The 13609-nt window shown below is 34.1% G+C and overlaps 1 protein-coding gene across 1 annotated transcript in view; it reads right to left on the bottom strand.

Annotated features, from left to right (window-relative positions):
- STPG2 (sperm-tail PG-rich repeat containing 2) overlaps positions 1-13609 on the bottom strand; it is a 267191-nt gene that overhangs the window by 189961 nt on the left and 63621 nt on the right. The window contains exons 4-5 of the mRNA XM_004681412.1: positions 8364-8476; positions 4413-4524 (exon numbers count right to left, since the gene is read on the bottom strand). Coding sequence (XP_004681469.1) covers positions 4413-4524; positions 8364-8476 — 225 coding nt within the window. The remainder of the gene's footprint in view (positions 1-4412; positions 4525-8363; positions 8477-13609) is intronic.

Below are 13609 nucleotides of genomic sequence, written 5' to 3'. Positions count from 1 at the left end.
AAAATGTTCAGCATTAATTGTAATAGGGAAATGCAAGTGAAAGCCACAATAAGATACCGCCTCACAGCAGTGAGAATGGCACATTTTTTTAAATAATATAATAGTTTATTTTTACATAATTTTGTATTTTTTTTCATCTCAATTGTAATCCCTGTGGGTTTCCCATCATGGAGTCACCCATGTGCCATCACCATAGTCCCATGCAATCCCCCCACCCGTTTTTGATCCCATTCCCCACTCCACCCCTCAAAATGTCTCTGGTATATGGCTGTTCATTATTCTTATTATTTTCTTGCCTGGTCCATTATACTCCTGCTATGAGCGATACCATCCAGTATTTTTCTTTCTCTTTCTGGCTTATCTCACTAAGCATGACCTTTTCCAGCTGAATGACACATACTTTTTTTTTTAAGATTTATTTATTTATTCATACAGAACTGGGGTACAGGCCAGAGATGCGGAGGGTGAGAGGCTTCACCAGAGACAGAGTGGGGAGCAGAACAGGCAGATCGACGAAGTATACTGCTGAGAGGAGCAGCGGGCGGGTCAGGAGAGGTCTGCCACACCATGTGGTCACCTCCGGGGCAGGCGGGAATCGAACTCATGCAGAAGTGGCTTTAGCTTCTTAGTGCAGTGCTTTAACCCGCTGCGCCACCAGGGAGGGCCTGAATGACACATATTTTTTAAAAAAGCAACAACAAATGTTGGCAATGTTGTAGAAAAAAATGAACTCTCCTACACAGCTGTGGAAATGCAAACAGGTACAACCACTATGGAAAGCTGTGTGGAAATTTCTAAACTAGTAGTTTCTATCCTCATTGAAATATAAAATTGTTATCCATTAAAACTGTTAATAGAATTTGGAAATTTATAAAAATAAATATGCATTATCCAGAACAGGATCAAAATCTTATTGTACTAGGCAAACCACCACAAGAATATTATACTTAGCTCTGGATATCAAATTTTAAAAAGAGAGATTCACAAAATGAAGATTCCTAAATAATGTCAAAAGAAAATAAATTACCTTGCATTAAATAAGAAACAAAGCTTCAAAGAACATCCATCCTTACCAAAAAAGACTAAAATTTAGATTGAAAATAAGTCATTGGGAAAAGATAGATAAATTTAGGTCCATTTAAGAAGGAAACTTCAAGAAACAGTATTGTCTGCTATTGAAACAAAAAGACCTAACAACTCTGGGTTCTATATCACAAAATGCATTCAAGTAGAGAGAGAGAGAGAGAGATCACACACAATTTTAAGACAGTCTTTCCTGAAATAGAAGTTATTAAAGCAATCTGAAATCAAAATCCAATAAAACCAAAAGCGATTCTTTGAAAAAGTAAAATTAAAAATAGACAAAACTCTACCCAAACTCACAAGAAAAACTGGAGAAGGCAAAAGAGGATCATAAATGAAAGAGAGAAATCACAACAGATACAGCAGAAATCAAAAGAATAATCAAAGAATAATATGAACAGCTATATGCAAACAAGTTCAACAATCTAGAACAGATGGACAAATTCTACAACTCTACAATCATCCAAAGCTAGATTAAAAAAAAAAAGAAATAGAATTACTATACGGACCAAATACAAAGAGTGAGATTGAAGCAGTAATTAAAACCCTCTCCAAGAATAAAAGCCCAGAACCAGATGGATTTATAAATGAATTTTACCAAACATTCAGAAACGAACTAGTGCCTATTTTACACAAACTCATTCAAAAAATCAAGAAAGAAAGAAAACTACCAAATACTTTTTTTGAAGCAAATATCACACTAATATCAAAACCATAAAAGACAACAACAACAAAAAAAGAAAACATCAGATCAATCACCCTAATGAACACTGATGCAAACACCCTCAACAAAATGTTAGCCTAAAGAATCCATCAATGCATTGAAAGAATAACACACTATGACCAACTGGGCTTTATCCCAGGAGCACAAGGGATTAACATAATCCATCACATCAACCAACAGAAAAATAAAAAACTTATAATCATATAAATAGATACAGAAAGGCATTCAATAGAATTCAACATCCATTCATGCTTAAAGTCTTCAGAGTTCTCAGTATAGAAGGAACATACCTCAACATGATACAAGCCATATATGACAAACCCAGAGCCAATATTATCTTCGATGGAGTAAAGATGAAAGGATGTCCACTGTCACCACTGCTCATCAATATAACACTGGAAGTCCTAGCCTGAGTGAAAAGATAAGAAAAAGACATACGAGCAATCCAAACAGGGAAAGAAGAAGTAAAACTATCTCTATTTGCAGATGATATGATAATGTACATGGAACAACCTAAAACCTCCATGGAGAAACTATTCAAAATAATTAATCAGTTTAGTAAAGTAGCAGGATATAAAGTGAACACACAAAAGTCAGTGGCCTTCCTATACACACACACACAGACAAAAAAAATCAGAAGTAGAAATTTTAAAAATCCTTGTTGCAATTGAAACAAAAAGGATCAAATACCTGGGAATAAACCTAACAACAGAGATAAAAGATCTATACAAAGAAAATTGTAAATTACTATTAAGAGAAATACAAAAAGACACAAAGAAATGGAAAGACATCTCATGTTCATGGATTGAAAGAATTAACATTGTTAAAATGGCCATCTTATCAAAAAGTGATATACAGATTTAATGCTATTCCAATGAAAGTTCCAAAGACAGTCTTCAAAGAAATAGAACAAATATTGATGATATTTATATGGAATCACAAAAAAAAACCTCAAATAGCTAAAATTCTCCTGACTAATACTTAAGAGAACAGAGGCATTTCAGTCCCAGACTTCAAGCTATTCTACAAAGCCATAACAATCAAAACTGCTTAGCACTGGAACATACACAGACACACAGACCAGTGGATTGGAATAGAAATCCCAGATATAAACCCACATGTTATGGACAGCTAGTCTTTGACAAAGGAGCAAAGAGTGTGCAGTGGGACAAAGAAATTTTGTTCAACAAATGGTGCTGGGAAAACTGGGCTGCTATATGCAAAACAATGAAGCTACCTCCCACTACCCCACACCATGTACCAGAACCAACTCTAAGTGGGTAGAGAACTAGACATAAGACCTAAAACCATAAAATATCAGAAAGAAAATGTGGGCAAAACACTATACAACATATACCTCAGTAACATATTAAAAGATGCAATGCCCAAAGCAAGGATAGTGAAGAAAAGTATAAACAGCTGAGACTCTATCATGTTAAAGAGCTTCTGAACAGCAAGAGACATTACAAAAAATAGACTAGCTGGGAGAAAGTTTTCTCACACAATACTAATGATAAAGTATTGATCACAAAGATATACTAAAAGCTGATGAAACTCAACAAAATTAAAGTGAATAACCCCATCAAAAAATGGGCAGAAGAGCTAAAGAGACACTTCTCCAAAGAGGAAATGCAGTCAGCCAAAAGACATGAAAAAATGTTCAACATCACTTATAATAAGGGAGATGCAAATTAAAACCACAATGAGATGCTATCTCACACCAGTGAGAGCGGCACATATTAAAACAACAAGCAACAACAAGTGTTGGTGAGGGTGTGGAATAAAAGGAACGCTCTTACACTGCTGGTGGAAAAGCAAACTGGTACAACCACTATGGAAAGCTGTTTGGTGGTATCTCAAACTGCTAAAAATGGAGCTTCCATATGATCCAAAATTGCACTCCTAGACTCCTATGTATCTATCCAAAAGACACAAAAGCATTGATTCAAAAGGACAATTGCACCCCTATGTTTGCTGCTGCTCTATTTACAGTATGGGAGATGTAAAATCAGCCCAAATGCCCAAAAGTTGATGACTGAATTAAAACGATGTGGTGCATTTACACCATAGAATATTACTCAGCAATCAAAAAGGATAAACTCATGCATTTTGCAGCAGCATGGATGGAGCTGGAAGGGATCATACTTACTGAAATAGCCAGAAAGAAAAAGAAAAATATCGGATGGGTTCACTCATAGCAGGAGTGTAAGGGATCACGGAAACAAGCAAACAAACAAACAAAAAAAAATGTAATGGAAAAATGAAAAACAATGAACTGTATACCAGAGACATATTATAGGAGTGAAGAGGAAAGGGGAATATGGTATCAAAAATGGGGTTGGAAAGGTGCAGTAGACTATGGTGATTGCATACAGGTAAAATGGTGATAGAAAGTCCATGGTGATTATACCCAAGATGGAAAAATGCACAAAATAAAGACTGATGTAAAAAATAAATAAGTAAACAATCTTTCCATATCTTTCCATAATATTAGTTGAGTAACAACTACCAGACATAGTAGTCTAAGAGTATGCTAAATCCATGATAGTAAGTTTCAGTGAACTAAAATCTATACAGCAGATAAAATAGCTAATTATTTACTTACTTTTTTTTCCTCCTGGATTATTATTACTTCATAAAATCGTGGAAGATATGAACAATAATCTTGCTTTTGATCTTTCTTGATGTTAATGTTTTCATAACGTGGCACCTTTTTCCTTTAGAAAATTCATACAGAATTGAGACATTATCAATTTCAAATATATAAATCTTCATATAATAAAAAAACAACTTTACATCAACATTTTCTATTTCAAAAGTAAACAATAAGAACATCTAAGAGCATAAAATGAATCATGTATGTTAGTTACTTCTGCAATTTTAATTCAGAATATTATAATAAGTCTAATATAATAATGACTCCAACAGAAAATACAGGATGTGGAATTTATGTCATTGAGTTTAAATTAAAAACTACCAAATAAAGGTCCCTATGTTTTTCTTATTTCATTTAGCATGACTTTTTCCAGTTCCATCCATGTTGCTACAAAAGGCATGAGTTTATCTTTTCTGATTGCTGTCTAACATTCCCATTGTGTGTATATTTCTACTTATATTTATTTATATAGGTATGTGTGTGTGTGTGTATACTGGTTTTACTCATAGTACTCATAGAAGGTTAAGGGATCAGGAAAAAAATATATATATACACATATGTATATGTGTGTGTAATTGTAATAAAGCAAAAAAGAACAGTAATTGTAATAATGTAGAAAAGAACATCAACTAACAACTATAAACCAGAGACATTCTATGGAGGAAGAGAAGGGAACAAGATCTAACAGAGTGAAAAGAGCACATGGGACTATGGTGATGGCAAATGGGTGAAGTGGTAGATGTACGTCCACAGGAATTACAGCTGACATGAAAAAAAATGTACAAAATGAAGAATAATGTGAAAGATATATTTCTAAAATAAAAAAAATGAAAGAAAAAAGTTTCTTGTGTATCTATTCACCAAAAAATATAATTAAATTCCAAATCCTTTATTATTTCAACTGTGATTAAAGTAAGGAGAAAATAACCCTATGTAGTTTATACCAGAAAACAATCAGAAAAAAAAAGCATAAATAGGTAATTGAAGATGAAAATAAAACTTATTTTCATTGAAATTTAACAACTTCAAAAAAGCAGTAATTAAGAGCTCAAGCTTTGTAGTCACATGCTAATCCTAGCATTTTGATCTACTAGCAGAGTGATAAGAGATCACCTAACTTTTTTAAGCTCCATACTAGATTATTTATTTGTTATTGGAAATAGCAATAACCAATTCACAAAGGAGATAATAATAAATATTGTACTTAGTGCCATATAAGGCCCATATGAATGTAAAATACCTTCTAGCTATGCTGAAAAAAAATACATTCAATTGGCCCTCCCTGGTGGTGCAGCGGGATAAAGCACAGCACTGAGAAGCTAAAGCCACTTCCGCATGAGTTCGATTCTCGCCTGCCCCAGAGGTGACCACATGGCATGGCAGACCTCTCCTGACCCGCCTCCTGACCCGCCCGCTGCTCCCCTCAGCAGTGTACTTCATCGATCTGCCTGTTCTGCTCCCCGCTCTGTCTCTGGTGAAACCTCTCGCCACCCCTGAGCCTCTGGCCTGTACCCCAGTTCTGTATGTACAAATAAATAAATCCTTAAAAAAAAATACATTCGAATGCTGTAAACTTATTGTAATTCTATTTCTATGTCTTAAACATATTTTAAATGTTATATTAACTGTTTCCAGAAAAATTTTCTGAACATAACAGATTAAAAATCATAATAGAACTCATTAAAAATAGAAGCTTAAGTGAATGTAATTTTGCCTTTATGTGTCTGACACTACAATTTAAACATACAATGAGCATTCTCATTCTATTGCAGAGGTAGCTTCTATAAAAGGGGAAGGAGTAGCCACAGCACAGTAATCCAGCACCATCACCTAACTCAATTTATATGGAGGCGCCTTGGATTATGAGTCACAGGATACCACAGACCAGACATCTTGATCAGGGAAAGGTCATTGTTAGGTGCTGATTTAACTGAGTTTATACATACCAAACTCAATAAAAGAATTTATTTAAAAATCTCATATCATTTTATACATAAAAAATTTATTTGGGATATCAAAAGGGATACTTATCTCATATTATTGCTATCCCCTAAATGACACCTATAAACTATTTAAACTATATAAATCTTTATATTATGTTAAGCCTCCCAGACATTCTAACTCAACCAATAAAATAAAATAAAAAAAAAACATGGTTAAAGAAACAAGATAATTCCAAATAAAATGTACAGTGAAGGCACCAAACCAGAGAGTAGAAAAATATGAAATGACAAAATAACTAAGGCAGTCTGCAATGCAATCTACATGAATATATTTCTATAAGCAAATGTGAAGAAGTAAAAGATAACAGAGATCAAAGAGGAATTAACATTTAAAAAAATAGGAGAATGAAAAAAGGCAGGGTTGAGGAAGTAACAGGATCTACTAGGGGAAAAACTATCAAGCAAATTTCTGAAGCATTTAATGTAGTAGAATGGATAGAAACAGTCATCTTAGAGTTATATCTCTCAAAAAAAGATTCTCTTTGAGTTCATTAAACCTTCAAATGGATAGGTAGTTAAGCAAGTTGCTAAAGTAGAAGAACAAAAGAATAGTTAGACTACTAAACAACAACAACAAAAAAGCATATGTCAAAAATGGATGATCAAAGTTAGAATATTTGATAAATGTTGTTTGTTTTGTTAAGAAGAATTACAAAGATAAAAGGTAGGCTTACACAATGTTCTACTGTAACTACTAAATGAATATGTTTACAAATGAATCTCCCATTATTAGAATAATAAAAAAGACAACAGAGGATAAATTCCCTAAAGGGAAGACAATTTGAGGGGCCTCAGCAGTCCTGCTTTGGGCCAGTTCTGTTTGTCTGGGTACGTACCAGGGGAGGATGGGTAACTCTGGTTTGTTTAATTGGAAATTATTTTAAACTACAGTTTTTCCCTTCCCTCTGTAGCACACTAATTGTATTAAAGTTGTTTTCCACTGAAGGTCATATGAACTAGAGGAGAGTATGTTTTGTCTTCAGTGGCATATTTGTAGGACCCTCTAAGAGAATCTTAGACAGGTTTGGGGGTCCTGAGATGCCCCTCATTCAGCCTGATAACCACATAATATTTAATATGTTATTTATTCTCTTCCTTTCATTGTTCACTAATGAAATAGGTAAAACAATATTAGCTGCACAGAGATTTGTGGTGATTTTAGAAGTCAATACATGTAAAACATAACAGTAACTAGCTCACAAAAAGCAAAAAATAACTTTTGTGCAGAGAGCTTCAAAATGTAATACTGCTTGGAGTTTTTATATTGATTTTTTTCTTCTATAATACTATTGTCTAGTCTAAATCAAAAACACTTTCCAGTCAATACTCTATAGAGAGCCGGGGAGGAAGGTAAAGGTACCATACCTCGTACAGGAATCTGCACATAGCATACCACGCATAGGTTGCACATACACAAAACACGTTAATAATCTGTTTTCTTTAAATTAAAACTTTTGCTTTGAACTGAGTTTCCTGCCCATTGATGCTCAAATGAGTGTCAGATGTTGACAACATCAAAAAGTAACCAAGAAGGCCAGGATGTACCAAGGTCAAGATAACAGGAGGCTGATAATGGAGATAAACATGATGAATACCAAAAACATCAACTATGATAGGCTGTTCTGATGAGCTATTTGCTAGTAACTGTCTGTCTAACTCATTATAGAAGGGCCAACTTGAGATGAATGGCAGAATGGTCTCTCCATTCTCAGATCAATGGCCATGGCAGAATTGTCTCTTAAGCATACTATGCCCACCATTCTCTTAGATAAGTGGCCAGTGATCTGAAAAATAAAAACATTTACACATTCAATGCCTGTCTCTGCTTATTGTCTTTTGGTGGACAGGCAGCAGAACCTAGGCCTATTCCCAATAACAAGTGTAGTAATTTACTCACTGGACTATGTCATACTGTCCAGGACCAGGCCATGTCTTTACAGGGAACTGCAATCTTCCCAAAGAATTGCCAAAATGTATTCCTTTGTATTTCAAAGTTGCACTGGAAAAATTCTTGGGAAAAAAAAAAGAAGATAAAATTGTAGTATAAATCATAAATTAATATTTAACATTACCTAGGTCTAGATCTAAAACAAGAATAGCATTAGTCAAAGGGGCTGGCTCATTGATGACTCCTCAGAAATCTCAGAGAGATTTCAAGCTAAATAATTACTTTTGTGTCCCATACCACCCCAGTGTTAGTATTCTCAGAGAAGTGCCCTAGTTTTGACATATCCTCAACCAATATGAACAACTTTGCTTTTGACAGTTCATTCAGCAACCTAAACATTAAGGGTAATGCAAATTAACTCTTCATAATTTAAAAATGGAAGGGAGGGGCTGAGTTGTAAGATGTAGGAAAAGGAAAATCTATTAAAGATGACATTTATTAAAGACAAATTAAGCTTATCTTAAGAAATTAGATTAAAATCCAAATAGCATCATAGAAATTAGATAACTACCTGATATTTAAAACTATAACATTTTCTGGGCCTCCATCATGGCTAAGGGATTAAAGACTCAGGGCTATCAAACTGCCATAATCAGTCATTAATGGCATGAGTTTGACCCCTTCCCCCCACCCCAGGGTGATCACCCACATGGTGCAACAGACCTCTCCTGTCTCACCTGGTTCTCCCTTCAGTAGTGTATTTCAGTAGTGTATTTCCACCTCATCTGCTCCCCACTCTATCTCGGGTGAATCCTCTCACCCTCCATTCCGCTAGCCTACATCCCAGTTCTTGATGTATAAGTAAAAATAAATACTAGAAAATAAAACTATAACATGTTCATATAAAATTTTCAAAGTGAAACAAATATGTAAAAATAAATTAAATTCTTCCCTCAGTTCATTTTTTTGTTAATGTTTGAGTTAGCATCAGACCTTACAAAAGAAAGTATATGTGACAAGAAAGCAACAATCATCATTTTTCTCATTCATTGCAACAAATGTCAAGTTAACTATGAAATGTTAAGTTCATTTTGGAGAACTTGCAACAGCTGGTTTTATTAGACATAATAATGTATAACAAGAAGTTTCTCTTACAGGGATTCTCTTAAGTTGGCCTAATACATTCTTTGTGAGCAAATGAGCAATTATTTAAACTTTAAATAAAACTTTATTTTAAACTTTTTTTTTAAAAGATTTTATTTATGTACTCATACAGAACTGGGGTACAGCCCAGAGATGCAGAGGGTGAGAAGATATACCAGAGACAGAGTGGGGTGCAGAACAGGCAGATTGACGAAGTACACTGCTGAGGGTAGCAGTGGGCCAGTCAGGAGAGGTCTGCCGCGCCATGTGGATCTCCTCTAGGGCAGGTGGGGATCGAACTCATGCGGAAGTGGCTAAAGCTTCTTTGTGCTGTGCTTTAACCCGCTGCACCATCAGGGAGGGCCTAAACTTATTTTTAATTGATAGTATAAGATAAATTTCTGTCTGTTGAACTCAAATTTTAATTCACATTTGTAAAAAATAGTTTTGAAATTAATTTAGAATAAAATAACTAATATATATTTTGAAGTAAATCACCACACCATATAGTTTAATTGCATAGACCAGTGTGTCAATTATTCTAGATGACTGTTACTATTCTGGAATATTGTAAAAAAAAACACCTAACAATGTTTAACATTAAATAAATAAGTAGAAATAGTAAGTTTCTATAAAGCATGATTCTAATTTAAAATAGTGACTCAAACCAGTATCTCACTCCCACAAAATTTTCAATATAAGTATATAAAGTAAACTTAAATAGTTACAGCTAGAAACTCAGATGGTAACATCTACATGTCAGAAACTTAAAGGCACTTCTAGAGAAAAAAATCACAGTACAGAACTAGAAAAAGACCTCAATGAGTGAAAAAAAAAAGTCTCAAGTTGAACCCTTTAGTCATTGGAGAAAAGGATAGATAGTAAATAGAAACCAAATCTCAAAACTACTAATACCCTTGGTTAGTTGCACCAATGTTATTACATAACATGAAGTGAAAGAATATTAATACTCTCTTTATTCTTGCGATGGATTGTTTGAAAAAAATTGGAAGAATTGCCATTTCTTCCTTATGAGTTGTAAAGACACCATTTCTTCTAGTTAGTAGCACCACTCCATAAGCATTAGAATGCCACAACAAAGTCACAAAAAAAAGCTGATATAGCACTGAAATTCTACCATGGAATACTTTTTTTCCCTAGAACTTATTACTAGCCCTCACTAGCCTTTCTAGAATTGACAACTAGCCTTCAGGTGTTGTAGAATAAAATACAATGTACTAAGCTTTCCCTTCTTCACCCACCCATGGTAAAGAATTAAATAGGGACCAACACATTCTTTGACCAAATTTTGCTGATTGCATGAAGTAAAATGAGACATTTGTAACTATTTTTTAAAAGATGTGATGTCACTAAGAAATTGGATTATAGTTTTTCTCAAAAATTCACGGTTTAATTTCAGTAAGTATCATTGGTTTTTTGTTGTTTGTGGTGGTGGAGGATGTTAAAGTTAATTTCCAGGGAGTTACCAGCACATTGAAGCAAGGTGAAATAGGATTCAGGCACATTTTGGACCTCTGGAAACTAACAGTTCAAAGTAATCAAAAGGTGAAAAGTAGTCATACAAAAGTTAATCATGATGAAACTCACCCCTTAAGAAAATTTTGGTGTCAAAAGAGTTCAATACAAAATACTATTTTCTGTTGAGTTTGCCAAAGATTGTCCCCACTGAATGTATTCTTGTAACCAGAGAGTACAAAAGAAACATGATGAATAAAAAAGAAAAACCTAAAAATCTGTTTAATTAAAACACTGGTTTAAAGAATAAATAAATAAGAGCCTTCTCTGGTGGCTCAATGGGTTCAGATGCAGCACTGCAAGCTAGCCGCAGTTCTTTCTCTTCAAACTCGATCCCCCCACCCGGAGGTGATCCACATGGTGCAGTAGACCTTTCCTGACCCGCCCGCAGGTTACCGCAGCAGTGTGCTTCTTCCATCTGCCTGTTCTGCTCCCTGCTCTTCCTCTGGTGAAGACTCTCACCGCTCCTGCACCTCTGATTTATATCCCAGTTCTGTATGAATAAATAAATCTTAAAAAAAAAGGGGGGGGCTATTTTTGGACCTAATGTATCTGAACACAGGGAAAAAAAAAAAAGAGCATCTCAGCTCTTTAGCTCTGTAGCATTAGCGGTGATCAACTACAAGGGGAAAAGCCAAGGAGTGAGCACCATCTAGCGGGAGACTGAAGTAGCTGTTGGAGCAGCAGCTATCTCATTGGAAACAAACTTGCTCTGAAATATGGTTGAGATAGCTTTTAAAGGCTTCCAGAAACTCCTGGAAAGGGAACCTTTGCAGAAGGCCAGAGATGCTCTACATACACAGGTAGAGACAAGATAAATATATTTGAGTTATTAACATAATTGTGACTTTTTGGCAGCCATTATCCAACAAATATGGGGGATCTTGTTATGTAAATAAAAATAATTAATCCATGTTACCACTAACAATATTCCCAGTACTGTGGTTTTCAATGTGTTTGGGTTACTGAGATGTAACATCCCTTTTATTATGGCATAAATAACAGCAAGGTATACTACCCTCTTCACTTTGGACATTCAGGTCCAACATACATGATGTTATAACAGTATAAGGCATGATATAAAAGCAAGATATCATCACCATAAGTAGGTAGATTAGTTGATACATGATTTCAAAATTCAACCTCTGTAAATCCTATAAGGAATAGAACCATGAATAAAAATGGAAAGACCTATTTCATCAATCCTAATAGTACAGAGTATATCCACTGACTTGACATTCTTAACTATAATACAAAACTAAATATGGCAATCAGATAACACAAAGGTTTTGGGTCCAACGGTGCAAAGACAAACACTTTAATACTAGCAGATTAGCACAGAAAATTGAGCCTCACATTACCAGCAGTGCACCAGATGCTAGTAGAAACCATGACATCTTCTAAGAATTGAAAGCAGTCTATTCCTTTGAGTCAGTAACAACACCAAATATTGCTATAATTTGCAGCACTTCAGGAAAACAGAAAGTGTTGAGCCACACTTCCTTTTGCTAAAATAACTACACCATCATTTCAATATAATTACTTAAATGTACATATTCATTTTTATGGCAAAATAATTAGAACTCTAATATTACTATGTTAGATAAATAATTTTATCTATTTTAGGCAAGAGCATATCTAATTTATAGATTTATGATAGCCTAAACTTTTTTTAAAAGCATTGTTTTAATGTAGAACGTTTTGATAAAACTATTTTACATCATAATTTTATAATCTAAAAAAATGTGCTACAGTTTTATATTGATTTTAACACAGTAATTTGGGACAAAATTATGTTCAAGGAATTTTGTTCAGGCTAATTTACATTATTGAAATTTTGTGATTCAAATGTTTAACAATTGTAAGAAGACAGTCCAGAAGAAACAAAGATGACACACATACATAGACACACCAATCTCTTAGCAAAATCTTTTTACTGTACAACACTAAAAAAATCTTCATTTATATTTATGTATGTGATAGAATTGTCAACGTAATGTTATTTTTTAGATAACAGTCAAACCAAATGTGTATGAAGTGATTCAATGCAAAACAATCACAGTTATGATTTTCAATTCCCTAATTGTTAATCATGTTGAGAATCATTTCATTAACTTATTGTCCATTTGTTATTTTCCTCCCCTCCCCAGACCCACCATCATCCCTTATAATGCTTCCCCTTAAGTCTCTTTTTCTTACCTCTTAACCTCAGAAGCATTATTCCATTTATTAGTATCTGTTAGTTTTTATAATTATTTTGCTTTGTTGAATCATCCTATATAAACATTCAGTATTTGTCTTTGTCATTTTGCCTTGCCTTATATCACATGATGCCTGAATACTTTCCATTATCCAATAAATTGTACCATTTTACTTCTTTACTTATGGTTGAATTTTATCCTATAATACAGATATACTACACATCTTAATCCAAACTTCTATAAACAGACACTGAAGTTGTCTCTATGTCATAGGTATTATTAATAGTGTTGTGATAAGCACTGAATTGGTGGTTACATCATCATGGAGTAGATGCCCAAAGTAGAAATTTTGAGCCATACAATACTCCATATATA

The sequence above is a fragment of the Condylura cristata genome, unplaced genomic scaffold, assembly GCF_000260355.1.
Source record: "Condylura cristata isolate star-nosed mole 26May11 unplaced genomic scaffold, ConCri1.0 scaffold00012, whole genome shotgun sequence".
Taxonomy (NCBI): domain Eukaryota; kingdom Metazoa; phylum Chordata; class Mammalia; order Eulipotyphla; family Talpidae; genus Condylura; species Condylura cristata.
This window is presented reverse-complemented; position numbering and strand designations above follow the sequence as displayed.